We start from the raw sequence: 22,645 nt of genomic DNA on the forward strand, positions 1-22,645 counted from the left end.
AAATGTTGCTGTACCAACTAACATCAACTGTAAAGAATTTTTTATATACTTAAATAATCTTTAAATAGAGCTAACACAAAACAATACATAATAAATAAAAAAAATGGGTAAATTATTTATATTTATTTGTATATTTTTGTTACTAAAATTCCTTTTCCTCGTACACAGCACCATCAGGTATTATTTTTATAAGATATCTTTTATTTATGTGTAATACATTTTTTATAATCACTTAGATCTATCTAATATATAAATCTACTGTTTTTTTGGAGGTAAAATATTAAAATATTAGAAAAAGTTATATTTTAGCACTGCGCCGATGTACTAAAGGTACGTTCACATCAGTGTAGACTGAAACATTGTCATATTTCCAAACACGAACCCGAGTTTGAACAGTACTGACCTGCCCCTGTGTGACCACTTCCTTTGTATAGTGTTTACAATGTATAAATACTAAATAAGTTGAACATATAAACTGACTCACTAGAAAAGATAGGTTAAAATTATATAGCTTTAAATTCAATAATAACAGATGGTTTTTATAAGTGTAATCAAAAGATTTAAGAAATATTTAAGAACAATTTGATTTTGCGTTAATCTCAACGTAAATTAGTGCTATAAAAGTTTCGTATCAGCAAACTTGACGAGACGGGAGTATAACTTAAAAACTTTCAATAAATTATTTATTTATTTTACGTCATTTGTCATATGATCAATGCTTCTTTTCAAAGCAACATCACTCATAACTATAAGTAATGACATTGGATATACGCAATGTAACAGATGCAAGTGCAAATTTTTAGGAAAAATTATGGCATACAAAAATAATTTTATAGACCTAAATGCATTATTTTAAGATCATATATATTTTTATTAGTATCTAATAGCGAGTTAATTTATTTGTAAAGATATAAATATATTAAACGACTGCTTTGCTTCTGTAAGCAATAAACAACCTGACATGAATTTATTAATATCAACGTAACAACAACATAGTTTGTTTGAGTTTAAAGTGTAGTGTGTACAAACTAAATAAAATACTTTAAATATTACGTACCTAGCTAATTTGTAAGTGGGAAGATACACATGGCGCCATCTCTTGAAGACCATCAAAAACTAAAACAGAAAAGGTACGAAATAAAATAATATTTTTTATATAAATTAAAACAATATTTTATTGTAGTTTTTCATTTGATTTGTGTTTTTTTTTATTTGCTATGATTATTAAAAATACTAGATACACTGAATTTTGAATTCTGGCAACACGCAATTGTCATTTTAACAAAACAGCTATATAAATTGTACTTGATAACTGGAACGTTAGTGAAGTACAAGTTATATAGAACATTTTACAATATTATAAAATCAGATTCGGATATGATTATTAAATTGTTTTATGTCGTCTTTGTTATAACATGTTCAACTTTAGTCTCGGTAAGTATGACTATGACGACCTTAACCAGATTTAAACATGTTTTCTTAATACATCCATTTTGTTTATATATTACATTTTTTTTTTGTTACACCCTTAGTATAAAAAAATATTTTTTTAATATTTGTCATATACATATCGATATTGAATATGATAAACGACCATTTTCATGGTACAATTATTGTAAAGGATCTTTCAATTTAAAAATTCCTTATTTAATTACAGGCTTCGTATGAAGATAAAAGATGCAAATGTGTGTGCCCCAGTCCAGCCGCTGTCCTCAACAACACAGTGGGTTCAGACCGGAAGTTATACATTGGCAATGTCCCACCCAATAAATGGTTAGCAAAGTGTATTACATTGCACTTTGGTGCAGAGTAACTGCAATGGTTCAATCATTTAATAATGGACAAGTCACCACCAATCATTCATTTAAACTGTTGCCTTACTGTTTATTAATGTAGACTATTTCTAAAGCATTTTTATTAATAACAATTCTTTTTACCACACTATATAGACATTTTTAATCTAACTCTGTTATTAAACTTTTATATGTATTAATTACCTCCACACAGTAAAACCCTAGAAATAAAATTTTAACAAACCATAACTGAGACCAAGTTGTTGTAATACTAATTATTTTCATTTTCAATTAATTTCTTAGATTTTATAAATTACTACTATTTGTATAATCTCCATGATGAATTTCTATATATAGAGAACAAATTATACAAGTTATAAACATCCAATATTTAAAATTCAATAGAGTGCCATAGAATATACATTTCATTACAGTAACTGTGATGGCGTTATTCTTCCACGAGTAGGTGAATTAATCAAAGGCCGTGAGCAAGAATTTTGTCCCCGCTGTGAATGCAAATATGAAAACAGGAACACCACAATTATAAAGGTAAAATTAAAGAGTTTACACTGGCAATGTTAAGTCTAAGTTGTATCATTCATACTATTTAAACTTATAAATATATAAAATCGATTTTTATTTTACTAGTATTTATTAGTTATAGTAAAACTTTAGGAAATATTTTCAACTTTATTTTTTATTGTTTTGAACTAGTTTGTTTTATTAGGGGGTCCTTAAAATATTGCTTGCCTCCAAATGTTATTTATTTTATATTAGTTATTACATTTAGTGTTACATAATTGTAAAAGTTAATCTTGTTTCTTTTTCAGGTTGGGTATATAATAAATAATACTAACACTTTTATTGCTTAATCTTATGTTATTTTTGTACCTAAAATGTTTTGAGCTGAAATAGCGGTTAAGATGAGTAAAGACATTAATTTATATCTCTGTTAAATCCTTTTTAGGTTGTAGTCATAATTGTAATTTGGGTTATTATGCTTCTTGTGGCATACATGGGATTCCTCATATGTCTGGATCCCCTCATCAACAAACGTGCAAAAGCTTCATACCAAGAGCACACTAATGAGGATGTAAGATTTTAGAATTCTGATTATTCTACAGTGTTTTCAACATTTAACAAAGTTATTTGAAAATTTCACTTTATACATTACCTATTAGACTTACAAAAAAATCCATATTTATCTGAAATATATATATATAATGTGATTCTCCTCTTTAAATGCTTCTTTGAAGAGATTCAAAATCATTAATTATGAGGAATACTAATGTAATTGTTGCCATATTGTTCATTTAATAAAAATTTGATTGCCCGAGTTCTTCTTAGGATTTATTATTTATATATGAATACAATGGGCATTATGCAAAATGAAACAATCGGTTCATGGTATACCTTTTTATTGTCATGGTTTTCATATTGTTTTTAATGATTTTCTTTATTAACATTGAAATCACTATTTGATTACACCATTTTATAATGTTAACTACTTTTAAGGATGAAAGTACAATCAGTGAGCCATCACATCACATGGGTACCCGAGGAAATGTTCTGAACCGCGTCACACATCAGCAAGACAAATGGAAGCGCCAGGTCAGGGAACAGCGCCGTAACATTTATGATAGGCACACTATGCTCAATTAGGAAAGAGCTATGGTGACGAGTCGATTAACCAACCCGAAATCTGAATAACATTTGTCATTTTTTGTTTACTTATAAATGAAATATTTATTTATCATGCAGTCATTATTTATATTATTTACTTTATTAATACAATGTTTATCAATTCCAATTTACACCAATTATCATCACTCAACTGATAATTACAATTGACACTCTCTCTAAGTCCCTTATTGGTACAACTTCATTTAGGTTGGTCAATCAATGTGGGCCCATTAATGAAATAAGCTATGTAAATTTGAATGTTCATCAAGATTTTATACAAACATATTACATGTTCATATTATACACCTTAGCTTATATAGCATTGCAAAAGCCAAAAAAAATTGCTTGGTAATCACTGGAACTGTTATTGTTCATTGAGATGTAATAAATGTAAATGTTATATTCCACATATACATGTTTCATGTTAAAATAAGAAACATTTTGAGATCTACAAATTAACTTAGTTTATAAAACATTAGGATTCCATATAAAACATTGTAAAATAGAAACATTATAGTAAATTATTTTGTGAAATAGTTTGAGAGCCGTGGTTTAGCCATAATAAATTCGAATTAAGAAGAATTTTTAATTCCTTAATAAACTAAAATACTTTCTCTACAACATTATCTTTACTGAGTATCATATATAGATGTTATTTAAACATACAATATATTAATAAATAAATTAATAACCAAACAGTTCTAAGTGTCATAAATTTCACTGATCTTTTTGATTATTCATTTATAATCACTTAGACCTATAGCTTTAATATTACATAAAAACAAAGACACCAACAATTACACATCAATAGAAATAAATAATCAGCCATTTATCACTAAAAAACTCACGAATCTTATTAATATTTAATCTTGTAAGCATTAAATAAATAAATCACCATATAGTAGTTAATGAGTCTTTTCTTTAACTTACTCATCAGGATCCACAACCATCATTAATAAATTTTCAGACTGCAAGAAAACAAACAAAATGTCTATTTAGTGTCCTAATGTTACTGTGTAACAATGATTTGAGTTAGACTTCAGCATTTTACTCCTTAGATAGTGAGAAATATTTTACAATATAAATTAAAAATAAAAAAATATTCATCGCTTTCTACTCACCTCCTCAATATCTCCCTTATTTTGATTATGTTGTGTTTGTTTCCTACTTATTAAAAATTCCAGGAACACCAGAAAAATATAATAACCTACTAATAGCATCACCATCCAAACTACTAATATAACCACAACCTAGAACCAAAATTTTGTTTTATATAAATGAACTTTGCATACAGAGATTACTTAGCTGATTAATGCATAGGATAATTTTATGCCCCATTTAGAAAAAAAAACTTATTTTTGGAAAGGATATTGGTTAAATAAAAATTACCAGTACACTACTGGTGGTATTACTAGATGATAAAAATATGTAGTTTCTCATAAAACAAATAACCTATATATTTTCCATTCCAATTGTGAGACAGTTTTACAAAATCATGATGATGGTGTCTTTGAAAAAAATATAAGACTTGACACTTAGGACTTTCAAACCCTTTAATAATTATTGTGATTTTATTTCAGCAAATTATGTTACAATAATTACATTTTATGTTATAAAGTTAGTTTATTGAGTAATTAACCTATCTTTGAAAGTGCAAATGTAGGAAATTTGATTTTAAAACTGCACTACGTAGTTCCTCATGGTTTAATTGCTAGTTTTGCTCATGGTCTAATTATGATATTGATTCTAAAAACATAGAAATGGAAATAAAGTTGTTTATATGTAAATGTTTTGTATTTTTATCAACTTTGTATATTATGTACCATGACTCTTGTTTCTCTTTCTAACATTTTATTTTGAACTATTAAAAAATAGCATAATTGCAAAAATTTGATAAATGGGTCATTTATTCAATTATAGTTGCATGTACTCACCATGATAATTGTAGTATTTCGTGTTTCATATCGACAGTCACATCTTGGGCAAAACATTTGTGCATTATCTTTTATCTCATCAGTTACCTTTGGTAAGATAACACCGTCACAATTACTACAATGAAAAGAATGTTGATAGCTTTGATTTTAGGTAAACAATGCTATTAAAAAATTTAAAATATTAAATTTCTAGAGACACTAATAAATTATGCTTTTCTTAATAATTAGTTTACTTAATTAAAGAAACTTACCACTTGCTTGGTGGAACATAAGCAATATATAGTGTTCTGTCCGATTTTGAGCTATTATTGAGGCTGACTGAAGCTGGTGTAGGACAAATACAACGACATCTTTTATTCTCGTAAAATTGTGACTGTAATTCAGTAAAACAAAATTTAAACATCTTTTCTATCTATCTATTTATCTTTATGTTTACTCACCCTAACAGCCACACTCAGAACCAAAAGCACAAATAGGAATTTAAGAGACATGGTGCAAGTGTGAGTGTAGCTCTCTCTATCTAAATTCAATTAATATCTCATTCACTTTTTTCAGTACTTAATAAAAACTGCAAGAATTAAAAAAACCTCCTTACAGGGCACTCGAATGTAAACAATAACACGTCAATAAATTAAATGACAGATCTCCTTACTCTTAGCTATATTAAAATATTTTTCACACTGGAAGGTATCTATTTATGTTTAAAATAAAGTTATTTTATTATCGGAATATAATATAACACTATTCTAAAATCCTGGAACCTGTTTAACCAAATGTTTACCAAACTCCACAAATAATTTAAAAATATATATATTTCATTACGGAAATTATTTTCTAGTTATAACTAGAAAAATATCTACTACAATATAATATATTTACAACTAGGCCTACATGAAGTAACCAAAAATTATACATGTTTAAATTATTACAAACCTAAATTATTTACATTATTTTTTGTGAAAATAATATTATTATGGAGAGTTTTAAAATTTACCGGAATGATTACAATTTACATTGTATCATAGACGAAGTAAGTCTTTGGTACCATTTTTTGTAATATAAGTTTAAGGAACAAGGTATAGGTGGCGTTAGTGGTTCAAATGAAGTATAATTTGGCCTAAATGCGGTCTTGCATAGTTGTATGGTACGCTAAAGTTGAACCGTAGTCTGTGGTTAAACACCGAACTCCGAAGCGACATGAACGACTTTGATCCAAACTCTTAAACGTATGGCGTTTAGTACGATGTTTGATAAAAACAAAGTATAGACAGGTTCTTTAAAGCTATAGTGTTGTGCTAAAGTTAAAATTCATTAAAAGAAATGAGTTAAATCTTCGGGTAAGTAACAAAGACTATAATAGAAAACACATTATTTTGTCATTTGCAACCAGAACCTATTAAAAAAATTTTACAGTGTAAACTTTGTAAATTTTTATTCTTCAATTACTATAAATATTAGTATCTATATTTACAGCGCGGACTACATTGTTTGATGTTTATCAGAACACAAGTTTTTCTACTAAATACCTAATAAATAACTAAATGGTTAATTCAAAATGTTTAACGAAACAGCAAACTCTATAAAACACCGTGAAAGTATTTGTAATTATATAAAATTAAGTATTTAAAACTGTTTTGGCTAGTTTATATGAAATATGTCATTCACTTTTGACATGTATGCAATAATTTATTATCTGTTACTAGTAACACAGATATAACATTTTAATCTTTTATTTAAATGTAATTGCACAAATTATAACATTAAACCCATTTTAATGTCAAAAGTATAGAATTATTTAAGATTATTTAAAATTGGACGACAATAGTTATAAAAACAAAATTATATATACGAGATTTCTTAACCATGTTACATACAAAATTAACATTTTATTTACACTAAAAATAAACTACTTTTAAAATAATTAATAAATAATGATTTATCTGCTTACTATAAACATATTTTTATAAAATATTGAAATGTTTTTATCTTAGGTATATTATTGTAGCAACCCTTAAATGCAGGATCCTAGATACAGATCCCTGAGACTAAAAAGTTAATGCTGTATTGATTTAGTGTTCATATTATGCACTTCACAATTTTGGTGCTCCTGTGAAACATCTTACATAATTGGTAATTATTGCAACAAATTTGTTTTTTTAAATGTTAATGTTGTTGTTGTTGTTATTATTGTTTACTAACTTGTCAATTTCACTAGTAGAGTTGTTTATTTTTGAGGAATATTGGTTTACACTTATATTCACATCAGTATTGATTTTTCACCTGCAATGTCCTATCCATCATTTTAATATTTATGTAGTTATCAAATCTTGTGATAGAAATGAAATGAAATGAAATTCAAGGTAATTTTATTGACTTTCTATTGGGTTTGGGTATTTTTAAGGCCTTTTTTTTTATTTTAAATGCATGGTTTATCTGTTGTGCTAATTAAGTTGAAATTAGACCCAATAATATTAACAATGTTTAAAGAGTCATACATATAAAGGGATGAGATCTTGCTACTATCACCATTTGAGATAATATTAAAGGTCAAGGGTCAACATCACCTAAAAACCTTTAAAATTTTTAGAGATGAAATCATTATCCTTACTAAGAAATACAGACAAGACTGCAATCTATGTAAGAAGTTAATTTAGCCTGCAATGATAATAATAATTTCATACTTATTATCTATTGAAAATAAATTTAATGCATTATTAGGTATGAACAACAAATTAACCCAAATTTATCTTGTAATTGTTGGTGCGATGAATTCAACTGTTGAATAAGACATCTTACAATCAGCATAATGACATGCAATATCATATCAATACAAAAGTGTTATCCTTTGATTAGTTTTTGCTCTAATGGATCACCAAAAATTTTATTGTACAAATGCTATAATGATAAATAGCTATTTTGGGGAATATGTCCAATATCCTCACTTGAACCCGTAAATAGCATAATATATGCATAAAATTGGTGTGGAAATAATCACAGTAAATATTGAAGACTGAGAAAAGGACATGATTCAACAGAGGTAACTTGTAATCATCATATCAATATGAGTGACAATACAGGGGGTTTTGGCTTTGTGGGCACTTTTTACAAATGAACATTTTTTTAACAATTTTGATTGATTTCTTATTTATCATGAATTGTAGTGACAAGAAGTTACAGGATTTTTGATAAGTGTTCATGGTCTATATGGTAAGTGGTAGCCTGCAAGTAATAACAAAATAAGGCAAGATTTTTATTTAAATGTGTACTATTGTGAACTATAAGAACTGAAAATGCTAAACAAAACCATTGGATCAAATTTCAGTTTGTTTTTTTTTCAAATAATCACCAAAAACTAAATTTTACCAGTCTTACAATAAATATTAGTGAATGTTACACTATATAAAAAATGCTTGTAAGTCTTTAAAGAAGAGTTTATCAAAATAAATCTAATATAGATTTCTAGAAAAATATTTTGAACATTGGATACAGAACATTATATAAGAAGTTATTCCTCATCACAACTATGTATGCCTGAATATACCCCTATTTTAAATTTTAAAAGGTGACATAAAAAACCATTTTATTAAAGATATTTGCCATGGATTGCTAAAACATATGTGATAATATATATATATGTTACAAGGGATGAAAATTGTGCAAAGAGACGAAGTATCTTTACAGATATAATGATATAGAGTCCTGAAGAGAATGACTAAAGTTTCTTTATGTTGATTGTGATACAGACATTATACAATTGACAATACAATTTGCAACTGGAATGACTTACGCTGTAACATAACAAGAAAAGAACTCAGTGGCTCATATCATACTTGAGAAGTTTATCCGTTTAATACTTTGCTAAAGTTACACTTTCAAAGCAATTAGTTCTTTGCAGCTAGTTTGAGAGCATATTACTCTAGCTAGCTATTGTTATATGGCTTTTTTTAAAGAAGTTTTTGTTATTTCAGACAATGGGGGGGTGTTGCTGTAGCAAGGAGGTCCAAGAAGAGGCGGCCCATGTTCCTGATCTGCAAGAGACGAATGGCTCCGTTACTGAGACGCAGACTCGGCAAACCAAATTCGTTGATCCAAAGGTTGTAGATCAACTCGTCCTTGATATGCTTACAGTGGCAGCTTCGCGAACGGATACGTAAGTACCTGAATATTTTTTTTGATACAGATTTAAGGAAATTATGAATTCTAAAAATATATAAATTACTTGGTTATAATTTTTGGCTGTAAAATCTTTTAATCTTGGAATACATAATTATATCCAATTCTGTTTACATTTAATTTTAATTTTATTTTTAATTAAAGTTTCATGATTAGTAATTTTGTCTTTTATTTCTATTTCAATACTTTAAATAAGTACAAAGTATATACATAAATTAACGCAGTAGATCTTTAGTCTTGAGTTCGACTAACTCGCTTTAGCGAAAATTTTTACAAGTTAGTAAATATTATTACACAAAACAGTTTAGTTTCGAACCTCGATAAATTTAAGAAAATAAAGCCTAAATTATAATATATAAATATTTTCTATCTAGAAATCTTTGTGACAGGTTCTTTAAAATCTATTATAACCTACAAATGTTGTCGTAGCGAGTCATAGTGGTTTATTTTTAATAGTTTTAAAGTGCTTTTGTGGTATAATTTAATCAATAAAGTATTTTTAGTCCTGACTTATGTCCTCTATGTGTCATGCGATTTAATCTTGTAGCATTTGTAACAATCGTACAATTTTTGGGCTAGAATTTATTATGTTTGGAAAAATTATTGCATAATAAAGAAATACAGATCGATTCCAGCTGTCCTTTATAGATATATAAATCGGAAATAAATGTCCTTATTGCATTATACTGTTATATATTATTACTTTGCAAAGTTATAATTGAAATTAATACAAACTCCGTATTCGTGGACTTTGACATTATTAAAATCGATTTTGTAATCTGTGCGTAACTTTTAAAGTATAAAGACGTGCCGCATAGCGGAGCAAATGCAACTGTCATATTCATGATAATGTTTTAATATTCAATATTGTTTTTTATCCTTAGCTTCAATTGTCTATTAGTAAGTTTTTATTTTTGTATACCTAGAGAATTGAAGACGTTTGACCGCACATTGGCAAAGGAGTTCATTTGTCAATCGCTATAGATATATAAAAAAAAATATGCTTTTGCAATGGTTATATTCCCAATGCGATGAAAATTTTATGTCTTTATTTTTCTTATTTATATAATATATGCGATAATAATGTTTGTATTAATTATATAGGGATTTATCTTGGCTAATAAAATAAAATTACATAAGAAGTTGAGAGTATCAGAAGCAGATCTTTATATAAATATACATAATTAAACTGTACGTGTGTATGTCACTGAACTCCACTGGACCGATTTAAATGATACTTTGTATGCATTTGGGTGGTGCCTCAGATGGTTTAGTTACTCAAATCCACCCGGCAGTTGGCGCTGCAGTCGGTATCTAGTTTATTTAAAATGAAAAGACTACAACGTAGGTTGTTAGATGTATTGATTTCACACAATATAGGTACATTTCTCTCTGAGCGTAACTCTGATGTTTACGCGGACGGAGTCGTTGTCATAAACTAATAGTATTTATAAAACACTTATAAAAACTTGATTTCACCAAGTTTTGGAAATTTGATTTACTTTACAAATAATATGAAGAATTGGCATTGCTTTATTGCTGTTTCTCGTTTATTCTATCAAATACATTGCGACTTAACCAATCTTATTTATAAATAGAAAGCGAATTTTAATATATGGCGTCGCAATATAAATTTATAATTTGTATCTGACCTTATGGAATTATCCATTTACTAATATTCCTCCAATCTTAACTGTGAATGGATGAATATACATAAATTAAACGCATCGCTTTTTGTCTAGAATTTTTCTGTAACATTAAGTTCTTAACTTAAATAATAATAAGATGTTATATACTCAATAGAAAATGTTAATTTATATAAGTATAGGGATGAATATTAGTTTTGTTATAAACGTTTTAGTGACGAGGAGTCGCCAGTGTCGCTCGTTAAGTTGCACGTCATAGCTGACAAGGAAGAGGGTTGGATACAGATGGTCTCCTCCATGGTGAACGTTATACCGCTCGAGGATCCATTCGGACCCACGGCTATATCCATACTTCTAGATGACTGCCCGCTTCCATCCAAGGAATCCGTCATCAAGGTTAGTCAACAAAGAACATATACAGAACAAAACTATGTCGTGCCTTATATATACGTCTGTATCCGTCTTCCGTCGTCTCGTTTTATCTAAAACCTAGATAAATTATATATTTGTGTATGACTAATATAATTTTTAGTTGTTTCAATTAATGTTTTATACGGTGATAATAATATAGAGGCTTTGTGACGAACACTTTTCTATAAAACAATATTATCACATTTTCAGAACCTGTTCCAGTGACTTTTATCATTTATAATTACGAGTAGGTATAGTAACACTACATACTAAACGGTTTTTCTTCTGGTTTTCTGTTCCTATGTATGATTAGATCTTTAAAACTACACAACAGATTTAACTGCGATTCATTTCAAAATATAGAATGATTCGTGAGAAAGTTTTATATTTATAATATACCCATAATATAGTAAGAAACCATTAATGATGTTAGTGGTTTCTAATGTGATGGCAATAAACAAATATTATGCGATGGCATAGTAAAAGCTAGTTGGATCCTTATGGAAATAAAAAAAACTAATTGTTGAATTGTCTATCTCATATAGGACTACCGAAAAGAACGAGACAGCCTATTAAGGAAAACTTAATGAATATATTTTATTACTTTCAAAAATTTAATTATATACTCGAGTACTTCATGAATATTATTTTTTTCCCTGTACACGAAGTAAATTAAATTATTACCTTGGGTGATATAGCAAAATCAAAATGTATTTAGTGCCGCCGTAATTCGCCGGGCGGCGTCGTTTGGACCGGATGAGGGTGTGAGAGATTTTCCGACAGTTTAATAAGTTACACTTTATATCGATTGCAATACTTCATAAAATAAAATGTAGAAATCTTAAGTTTTACTTTTTTAAACGTTAACTCTGTTTTCGTTTACGCAACTCGTAACAAGGGATTCAGTGGATTTTCTCTATGTATGGATATTATGTGACTGTATTGATCCAGACACTTGAAGGTGTATATATTCACAACTAACTGAAAATCAATAAAATTTTTCAAAACACAATTTAAATAAAAAAATTAAGTTCTTTTCATTGCGTGTAAGGAAAAATATTGACTCAAGATTCAAAGACAAATAAATGAGGTTTTCGCGATCTTCAACAAAACAGTAATTTTAATATTTCTTTCCTATGAGCCACCTTTTCTAAGATAAAAATATTCAAGAAGCTGTAAGTATGCACGAGTACTCCACATATATACATACACCTCCCGATTTGTTATATATATATGTATGTTCATTTTTTTCTATCGATCATTGTAATTTGTACTAAAAATATAAATAAACATTAGTTATAACAAAAAGCATTTTTGCTATTGTATTCTAAAAGCGACCAACGTATTTTAAGTCTAAATTATAATTAATCCTCGCATTTTTTTTTATCATAGGTTCTGTTCCAAAGACTTGGGGCCGTTCAAGTATTACGTAAGCACTATGGGGGGGGGCGGGGACTTCTTTGCTTTGCTTATTTTGGATGACATGGGGGGTAGGGGAATCTAGACGATGATTACGTCATCGGTAGTTATTTACTTTTTTACCGAATGGGAACCCTCACATTGTCTTAGCTTGAAAACGAAAAGCATTTTCGGGGATTCCCGTAAAAAATGCAGACGTTTAGGCACTCGTTTTAAAACCAAGAAGGGGAATTACCGCGCGCTATTCACTTGTCGTAATTTTCTCTGTCAGTGTATTGTTTCGTTCGGATACTATAGCGAGTAGACTATTGACTTCGTTCAAGTTCTATATCATGCTTCCGTCAAGTCACTAAATGGTCACATCGAGGAGATCCATAAAAAAGTAAACACGCACACTGATAGGAAAGTAAGACGTGTAAGAGTCGCTGCTCGTCGTGCTAGTGAACTGATGTGCATTATTCAAAATTTAGAGCACCATGATGTTGAATGGCTCGATGATAACGACGTAGACATTCCAAAATTGGATGAAAGGGAGCAGACTCACAATACTGAGCAGCAATCCAAGCAATCCAATGTCATCGAAAACTTAGAATCATGGATACGGGTATCATGGACTGAAGATTGTTAATTTCATGCGTGTACCAAAAATAAATAAGTTTGTTATTTGTAAGATTATAATATTTTTGGACCTTACTCTATATTGAATACCGTATCAATAAAATCTAATCTTTATCCTAAATCTATTTTCTTATTTTTAAAATTATAATTATTATAATATTAAAAAAAAAAATACAATAATTGAAAATGTTTACGTAAGCATGGGGGGAGGGGGTAAGAGCTTTGTTTACTTTTGCTGACAAGGGGGATGGGGGGGTAAAAAATAGTATTACGTAAGCAGATTTATGCTTACGTAATACTTGAACGGCCCCCTTGTGCAAGTCGTTTTAGGCTACTGGTTTATGCTTATTACTACTAAAACGATTTTTTTTACCTTTGACCTCCAGTATTTCTCACATAAGAATGGTGGGGAAATTATTAATATTTTTTTATTATATTTTGAATAATTTTACTGACTCATCTTGTTGCGAGTTAATGGACCTTCATATTTCTGGGTGGACCGGAACAGTAACAATAACTCACGCTGCTACTCTTCATCCGTCCGTCTGTCTCTTCTCGACAAACTCATAAACTACATCATCTAACTACATAAAAAATGGGTGTTCCAAATATAATAAAATAAAAAAACAGAATACATTGAAAATTGAGAATATAATCTTTAACAGTCTATACTTCCATTACCCATACCCTGTATTTAATCTATAAGCTATGTGAATTTGTTGAAAAAATCTGTTTTAAACGAACTCGCTAATGGTAATTTCCACTGCAATTTAAATGACGGAAAATAATTTAATTATTTGCATCGACTATATTTATCTTTTTTAATATTACTGTTATTATAACTTTTTTATGTAATAAGTTATTTTTATTGTATAAAGGTGACTCAACTATTCGATTTATCACACGAACGCGCTACCTCCGAGGATCTAAACATCCGTACGGAGCGTAATATTTGCGTGATATTGGGCTGCATCGCCGAGAAACTGGTTGGCCCCAACAGTGTGGCCATCCTTACTGAGGACACACTCCAATATCTACTGGCTTTCCTGGTAAGCTTATTCATACTTTTCATTTGAAACTTATATTATAATATTCACTTGCAACCATTAAATATAAATAACAATAGTCTTTCAAATGAGTTTCTTATAAAACAATAGAAAAATAATGAAAGTTATTGATATCGCATGGTTTATTTATAACTTTGGTAATTCTAATTGCATATAACTATGCTGCTCATAAAGGTACTAAAGTTTTTTTTTATCTTAATTTAGTCCTACTATGTGGAATAATCGACAGGGTCAAACTGTTTGAGTTTTGTTAAACATATAAATTTTTTTTCAAAAGTAACTTTACGTTATTCTCGAAGTTAACAGACATATTTTTTTAATTGCTTTATATACTTAGATTTTACAATCAATAAAAATTAAAAACGCCAGTTACTCCAACCGATAAGGTCGGCTATAATGATAATTGAATGAAGAGACATTTTATAGATATTAAATTTGGGTGAATTTGTACCGCACGAAAGTAGACTATTAACAAAAATATCAATTTACGGCAGCCTGTGGATACTTCTGATATAACGAAATGTTTGTAATAATCAGCTTCACGAAAAAAACAAGCCCAAGTATCCGATTGTGCTATTATCATCAACTAATGTTGAAGAAAAATTATTTTTAATCGATATGTTACTGTTATTGATATATATACAAATCAATATATTTAAATAGCACTTCATAATTTTTAAAGACAGGATCTATAGTTAATTGGATTGCAGCTTCTATTACACAAATGATAATAAAAAATAGTCACAAACGTTCCGCGGAGATCTTATTTGATTGCATTTACCTACTTTGAATAATAAGACTGCAGGAATAGCCTTAAGTTTATTCTAAGCAAAGAGGGGTTACCTTCTGTGTCAAACGTTAATCTCATTACTAAGTTATTTTCTTCTACTCCAATATTCTCCTGATTCATTGACCAGCTCTTGACCAGTTCTTGATTTTTTTAAGGAAAAAAAAAAGAGAAAATTAGTTTTTTATATAATATAATATGAAAATAAGTCAGTTTGATAAATGCAAATAAAAAAATGTGTTAAAACTATTCAGTAATATTATTTAAATTTAATATTGATAATTTTAATTCTAAATAATATAACGCACATTACGTACTTCAGAAATGATTTTTATAACTGCAGATGAAAATATTCTTCTTTCGTTTTGAATACACAAGTATTTTTTTTATTTTCACAAAAATTCGGTCTATTCACTAAATAATATAATAAATATATGTTTTGTAATTTTAAGCGAATTTGTTTACTGGAGGTTGTTGGTAAAATTTTTTATATAACGTAAACTTTTATTTGTTCCGTCGCCTACATTATATAAAATAATTGGCTAAGATGCAAGGTGGCAGATTTAATATTATAACAGAAATATCTCAAGATTTGTAAAATATTCGTCTTTTGTATTTTTGTATGTTTGAATCGTTTCACTCCTAGGGAAATGAGTTTAAAAATATGTATACTTAGCCAACTTTTTTCATAAGAACAAGATTTTTTTTTTAACAAAACGCTAATAATAATTTTGCTAAAATTTACGAAGCGTTACCAAGTCGAATAGTATGTTAAAGCAAATCATACTTGGTAGCAATTAATTATAACAATATTTGCAGACAAACGAAGAAGAACCGCGCATTGTTCTTTTCGCTCTGATAGCGCTCGAGAAATTTGCTCACACGACAGAAAACAAATTGATAATTAAGAGCCGTCTGGAGAAAAACGAGGAACATCCTTTACTGAAGCTTGAAAAACACAACCACAGCGACAACTTCGTATGGAGGCAGGTTGGCTTCTGTGCCAACTGGGCTTTAGATAACCTTTGTGAGTTGAGTCAAATTTCACTAATAGTATTGTAACAATTTGAACTGCTGAATAGATGCAGTTAAAATTTTTCACTCGGTCACTTTAACGAAGTTTTCTTAGAAAACAATTATAATATCAAATTGATAATCACTAAACCAGTAAGAAAGAAATTATCAGCGATCATAATAAATAAGCTTTCATATAAGATGTATTGTTATTGTGACGATACTTTGTCAACAGTTACCATCGAGGGTCGGACGTTGTCCTACATGTTGGAGGACATGTCCCAGATCAACGCGCTCCTGAACTGTCATGACGTCAGCGAGTACCTGCAGATGTCGAGCAACGGCCTTGAGGCGAGGTGCGACTCGTATTCCTTCGAGAGTGTGAGATGCACCTTCCAAGTCGACAACGGTTGTTGGTACTACGAGGCGACGATCATCACCTCCGGGGTGATGCAGATCGGATGGGCGACCAAGAACAGCCACTACTTAAATGATGTAAGTTAATAATAATTTATTACTAAATAAAATATGTTTTTCCCATGTTAATTGATTTTATATGACTTGGGAACAAAAATCATGGTTGAATTAAATCTATATACTAACGTCATTGAGTGTAGGATGTACGTATCATTTGAGTTTCTCGTTTCACAATATCACAGCTTTTAAAACGCAAACTTAGTAGAATGAGATGTCTAAATCGTTAGAAAAACTCCCTTCAATTTAATATAAAAGTTCCTACATTAAACTATCCATATATGTTTACAATACTGGTGTTAACAAGCTTGGTTCATTGAAAATGTTATGAGATTATGAAATATTAAATAAACAATCTTAATCCAACTATACTGATTATAGGTACATTGTGCAAGTAACTTACAAAAACAAAAAATTAACATAGTAGATCAACGTCTTAATTCTTAACACAGCAGTGTTTGTAGTACAGCTGAAGGGGATGAGTGACCTGTTAGGTTAGATTGTTAGGTTAGTTTTGTAAAGTAGTGCGTAATTTAATTTCATATAACTACAGGAGGGCTACGGTATCGGTGACGATCTGTACTCGTTGTCCTACGACGGTTGTCGTAGGTTAGTGTGGTACAACGCCAAGCCTGTGCCAATCTCACAGTTGCCGGCTTGGAAGCCTGGAGACATACTCGGTTGCTTGATCGATCTGAACCGCAAGGAGGTCGTTTTCTCCCTCAACGGCCGAAAACTATACCCCTGCAAGGAGATATTTGATACAACGCGGTGAGTATTTTACTAATTTTCATTAAGATTTTCATATCAAATAAAAATATTTTTCATTGTATATGATGGTGCTTGTATATTTAGATAATTTCCCTTCAGTATTCAGCATACTTGTAAGTTGTACACATGTGTTCTTATAAATTTTAGGTATGGTTTTTTCGCGGCCGCAAGTTTCATGGCATACCAGCAGTGTATGTTCAATTTTGGATTAGAAAAATTCAAATATCCACCAACTGATAGGAAATTCTCCGCTTTCAATGATCACGCACATCTTACTGACGACGAAAAGAAGGTAAATCTTTAAGCGACTTCTAGAAACGAAGTTCTCAATTCCACTGTATATTAATTATTGTATGTGTAACTGTTTAGACTAAATTTATATATTAGTGCGTTTTGCTTATTGTTCTGGCATTTAACGGAGTCGGTGATCTTAAATGAAAAGTTTATTTTTTGTTAAAACTTCTTTCATGTGTTTCTTAACTTCATTATTAAAAGTGAATTATTGTTAGGGTTTATTTTTTAATTCTGAAACGAGTGCATATGATGACTTTGTTGATAGTATTGTAAGAGTCGATTGATGAATACTTGTGAAACGAAAACCATGCGAAGGGCTTACGGGACGGCAATATATTAAAAAAAAAATCGGTTTATGCCTTTTAAATATGAATCGTTATTATTTTATCTTATATGTTTGATAAATATTTGATCCGTTTAAGGTGATACCGAGACGTATATACCTCGAACAACTGAGATGTTCAAGCGTTCGAGAGGATTCGTGCCAGCTCTGCTTTGACGAGACAGCATCTTGCGTTTTGGAACCATGTGGACATCGGTAAGCTATGCATAGTTAAAAATTTATTGCTCCTACATATAAACTAATACGATTTATTTAACAAAATATGCACTAACACTAGCCAGTGAATCAATAACATATTATTACCAAAAACATTAACAAATATTATTCCCAGCGGCTTCTGCTCCGTGTGTACGTCCCAGCTGAAGGACTGTCCGCTGTGCCGCGCCGACATCATCAGTATCAAGAGGCAAGACACATGACCGTTGAACCGCCCCTTCAGACTGGGCAAGGCATCGAGAAAAACCCATCAGAACAGAGTCGATCAATCCCAACGCAAGAACAAAAAAAAGGCTACTAAGAAGAACAGTAAATCTAAGCACCTAATGCACTCTAACCCGCGACCGTACATACCTCCTTTGTCCATTCCTATACCAAATCCCACGACTTATACTGAAGAATTGATGGCCTTTATTGCCAGCGCTTATGTAGGCCAGCCAGGTACGTCCAGGGCTCGATATTTATCGATGCTTTCCAGCTCTTCGGAACCCAGAAGCAGTTCTTCGGAGCATCGCAGCGTATTATCAGACCCTCGAAGCAGTTCATCCACACGTCCTCATTCATCCACATCTAAATCGTCCTTATCCATGTCCAAATCGTCTCCATCTCCTATAGATATCATCGCTGAGCTTGATCGTCCCAGCGACTGCACCTTGGTCCTCGGACCATCTGACAAACGTAAAAATGATTCTACTCTTTATATGAATTAAATGTATTTTTGTGCATTCCCTTTTCAATATATATATTACACGATGTTTACATAAAGTAGAATTCAATTCTATTACAAGACTATACCTTACATTAATAAAAAAAAATCTCAGTTTTAATTATAGGATTTTAAAGTTGACGTCTTAAAGACTCCTTAAAGTTTCTTGAATCAGATGGAATGTGTCTACATTTATTTTTATTTGAAATTAAGCTTTAAATTGCATTTCGTTTGGATAATATGTATTGTTTATCCTTCACAGTACGTAGATAGTAAGAATCTTAATTATGATGCGTTCTACATCTTTGACAGCTAATTTTATTTAGATGATACATATCTATATTGGCTTAAACGAGTCACACATAAATGGCTTTTTCAACATAATGTATCGTTTGCCAATGCAACAAAATAGATAATTTTATTTTATTAACAACATAATATTATCGAAGATCCATATATTTCTTAACGCTTATTAATCAATAACACTTGTATATATTATTGAAATACTAGATCAAACTCTACTATTCCATACAGGGTATTGAAGGAATTATGCCCCTCTTTTTATTAGAAAATAAAGTTTACATCAGACAAGAAAAATATTTTTATGTTCATACAAAATTATATTTCATAGTTCAAACAAACTCCTATCTCTTTTATACTAAGTATAGTCAGTATATATATTAAAGGTACGTTTTTTTTTTTTTTTTATTATTTTGTGACATGTTCCAAAAGATTGGACCGAAACTTTTTCTGATCTAATATTCATATAAACCTGATTTCATCCAAAACTATTTTAAGTATTAAGTTTATCAGTATCAGGCAGTATTATGTAAAGAAATCTATGAATATTTATGTCCTATTAAACATAAAAAAAAATTAAAAAATATATTTTCTGTTCCTAGTAGTTCGACCAGACCTTGTAATAAACAATGTAATTTACAACTATTTAAAAATATATATATATTTCTTGAGTGTTGCTGAATATACGTCTTCAAACTTATAATATTACACCCCGAATAGAAAGTACATCCAGTTTCCGAATTTATGATAAAGAAATCAAACACACTGTTTGATTTCTTTTAGATTTTTATCTCAAGTGTCAGTGAATGTATAATAAAAAAATACGTAATCCTAAGCGTTTAAAGATACATGATTTGTTTCCTCTTTATCAAAGTAGCATGTGTTTAAACTGTAACCTACAATTTAATTAGATATTGAGTGCCAAATACAGATCGGTCACAAATTACAAATACCGGTTTTTAATGTACAGGGACTTTTATTTTGATCTCATACATTTTCGAAATTCGAATTTTATTATTAGTAGTTCAGGCACAGCTCACGTAATTATTGGTCATGATTTAAGAATAATTTGAAAACACTATTATTTTTTTATCAATTCTATCACAACTGATCTCCTTTCATCAATTAATAATATAAATAAATGTTTCTCGTAAGATTTAGTAAATTATATTGACTATTATTTAAATGTTCTAAATTACATGTTAAAAGTTAAGCAAGTCTTCTTCCCTCCCTCAATTTCCGCGTCCGTTCGATGAATGTATACAACATTGATGTAATGAAAGATGATTTTAAATTCTTGTTCTAATAATATAAAAGTATAAGTTATATGATGTTTAACGAGCTGTATGGCTTCGTCGTATGTTACGAGTGACTGTGATTGTAATTAAGTCTTAAATACTCTAATTTGGGAATTATATATTGTATTTCGGTATTTTTTTTTCTAGTCACAACTTGATTGTAACTAGGTTAGACTGGATATTTGATAGGTTATTCATGTAATTGTTTCAATTGATGAACCGTCATTTTCTTTTACTTTAATTCGTTTCACAAAGTCTAAATATATGAAAAGCTTATTAGATTTTCTTTTAAACATATCCGGAGCGTACTTTGCGTTAATTTTTTTTTCTAGACGCGCTGTCCTTTTGAAGCTGAAGCTCTAATTTGATGGTGATTCAGGTTGTGCTTAACATAAGTTCGGTTTTTTTCTGAATACTGGATATATGATGAACTCTTTTTGATGTTATAAATGTTTGTAATAAAAAAAAAATACGTTAGTTATCGATTCCATGATATATAAACACACCATATCAATGTTTTCCTGCATTTACTTCTCGTTGTTTCCATGTGTATGATTAAATAATATACCTACATATGTAGTAGATTTAATAGTAATGTAAGGACTTCCTTGAAATTTGAATCAGTGTCATTTATTGGTGTATATGTTAAAATTAATTCTTAATTATACATTTTCGGTAGTTATTGTTTAGCTTGTTTATCATATATCAATGTGGCATATTATGTTAAAAAAAAATTAAACTATCGTGTATTCTTTTAAGGTTCGATATTAGTATCTTTAAGTTTTCTCTCTTTGAGTTAAAAACTATCTCTACCGACCGACAATGAATATCTATTTAAGAATGATTTGCATAATGCTCAAATGTTTACTGCAATTTATTTTATTAACAATGTTTTGCCTAATAAATGTTATATTTTTGAATAAAGTATTCTAAAACTCTTCTGCAATAACTCTTTTCATTCATAATCCTAATAATGAAAAATATTACTTAAAGTACATTTAAAGAATCATGTCTAAAATCATAAATTAAGAAAAATAATGTGTGTCAGAAGTATGTATAAAGTTGCTTCGTTTAAAATTTTATTCTTTTTAATTAACTTCTAATAATATATTGTTTTAATCAATCACGAAAACACAAATAAATTACTCAAACGGTAATTATAAATCTTACGTGAAGTTGTCATAGTAATCTAACACCAGAACATTGTATGGAACAAGTGTATTGACTGCAATCGCCTAAAACAACAATTTACACCTTTAAATCGACTACCATTCAAATGTTTACACGCAATGGATTATAATAGTGATATTGCTTATTTTCGAAATATTACAATTTTTACTCAAGGAATGATTCAAATACAGATTTTCCTTAGTTTGTACAAATAAAAATAAAAAAATGTGTTACTAAGTAGCGACTTTAATATACATATATAAAAATTGTTACCTGTTTCTATAATATTCATAAATATCAAATAGAATTTGAACTATTAACTATAATCCACTGAGATGAGATTTTTCTTCATATTGCGAGTATATAACGTCTACATACAATTAAGTATGAACGACTTTCATTACGAGAATAAAATTTATTAACTTTTATATTGCTATGTGATTTATCTCTGTTTTATAATTGAATGCTAAAATCAAAGTATAGTAAGCTTTATAGAAAGCCTCGTCCCCATAAAAAAAAACTGTATAA

General features: G+C 29.4%; 3 protein-coding genes across 7 annotated transcripts; 2 read left to right on the top strand and 1 right to left on the bottom strand.

Moving 5' to 3' along the window:
• The first annotated feature begins 1,278 nt into the window (after nt 1-1,278).
• On the top strand, nt 1,279-5,263 carry LOC116777997 (uncharacterized protein CG1161-like). Its single transcript, XM_032671835.2, has 5 exons — nt 1,279-1,434; nt 1,658-1,773; nt 2,228-2,342; nt 2,761-2,886; nt 3,309-5,263. The coding sequence occupies exons 1-5, from the start codon at nt 1,378-1,380 to the stop codon at nt 3,453-3,455; spliced, it is 561 nt and encodes a 186-aa protein (XP_032527726.1). The 5' UTR covers nt 1,279-1,377; the 3' UTR covers nt 3,456-5,263.
• On the bottom strand, nt 3,195-7,036 carry LOC116777998 (transmembrane protein 9B-like). Of its 2 annotated transcripts, XM_061526025.1 has the most exons (7): nt 6,937-7,036; nt 6,063-6,101; nt 5,851-5,978; nt 5,662-5,783; nt 5,411-5,525; nt 4,598-4,726; nt 3,195-4,444 (listed from the first exon to the last, which is right to left on the bottom strand). In XM_061526025.1, the coding sequence occupies exons 3-7, from the start codon at nt 5,899-5,901 to the stop codon at nt 4,403-4,405; spliced, it is 459 nt and encodes a 152-aa protein (XP_061382009.1). In that variant the 5' UTR covers nt 5,902-5,978; nt 6,063-6,101; nt 6,937-7,036; the 3' UTR covers nt 3,195-4,402. The 2 variants fall into 2 exon arrangements, with proteins under 2 accessions (XP_061382009.1, XP_032527727.1); XM_032671836.2 differs by lacking the exon at nt 6,937-7,036 and having other exon boundaries at nt 6,063-6,392.
• Nucleotides 6,557-21,896, top strand: LOC116777996 (RING finger and SPRY domain-containing protein 1-like). Of its 4 annotated transcripts, none has more exons than XM_032671834.2 (11): nt 6,557-6,747; nt 7,402-7,540; nt 9,379-9,560; nt 11,445-11,625; nt 14,556-14,726; nt 16,351-16,558; nt 16,781-17,040; nt 17,573-17,790; nt 17,938-18,082; nt 18,507-18,622; nt 18,759-21,896. In XM_032671834.2, exons 3-11 carry the CDS (start codon nt 9,382-9,384, stop codon nt 18,844-18,846), a joined length of 1,566 nt encoding a protein of 521 aa, XP_032527725.1. In that variant the 5' UTR covers nt 6,557-6,747; nt 7,402-7,540; nt 9,379-9,381; the 3' UTR covers nt 18,847-21,896. The 4 variants fall into 4 exon arrangements, with proteins under 4 accessions (XP_032527725.1, XP_061382008.1, XP_032527724.1 ...); XM_061526024.1 differs by having other exon boundaries at nt 7,416-7,540; XM_032671833.2 differs by lacking the exon at nt 7,402-7,540 and having other exon boundaries at nt 6,558-6,747.
• Nucleotides 21,897-22,645: the final 749 nt, after the last annotated feature.

This window comes from Danaus plexippus, chromosome Z (assembly GCF_018135715.1).
Source record: "Danaus plexippus chromosome Z, MEX_DaPlex, whole genome shotgun sequence".
Taxonomy (NCBI): domain Eukaryota; kingdom Metazoa; phylum Arthropoda; class Insecta; order Lepidoptera; family Nymphalidae; genus Danaus; species Danaus plexippus.

Excerpts from the sequence above, each read along its gene's own strand:
- LOC116777998 (XM_061526025.1), bottom strand. The coding sequence starts at position 5,901 with ATGTCTCTTAAATTCCTATTTGTGCTTTTGGTTCTGAGTGTGGCTGTT. Across the intron at positions 5,784-5,850 it reads TTCTGAGTGTGGCTGTTAGG|TCACAATTTTACGAGAATAA; the intron begins GTGAGTAAACAT and ends ACTGAATTACAG. Across the intron at positions 4,727-5,410 it reads GAAATACTACAATTATCATG|GTTGTGGTTATATTAGTAGT; the intron begins GTGAGTACATGC and ends TTTTGGTTCTAG.
- LOC116777997 (XM_032671835.2), top strand. The coding sequence starts at position 1,378 with ATGATTATTAAATTGTTTTATGTCGTCTTTGTTATAACATGTTCAACT. Across the intron at positions 1,435-1,657 it reads CATGTTCAACTTTAGTCTCG|GCTTCGTATGAAGATAAAAG; the intron begins GTAAGTATGACT and ends ATTTAATTACAG. Across the intron at positions 1,774-2,227 it reads AATGTCCCACCCAATAAATG|TAACTGTGATGGCGTTATTC; the intron begins GTTAGCAAAGTG and ends ATTTCATTACAG.
- LOC116777996 (XM_061526023.1), top strand. Across the intron at positions 16,559-16,780 it reads CTGGGCTTTAGATAACCTTT|TTACCATCGAGGGTCGGACG; the intron begins GTGAGTTGAGTC and ends CTTTGTCAACAG. Across the intron at positions 18,623-18,758 it reads TTGGAACCATGTGGACATCG|CGGCTTCTGCTCCGTGTGTA; the intron begins GTAAGCTATGCA and ends TATTATTCCCAG.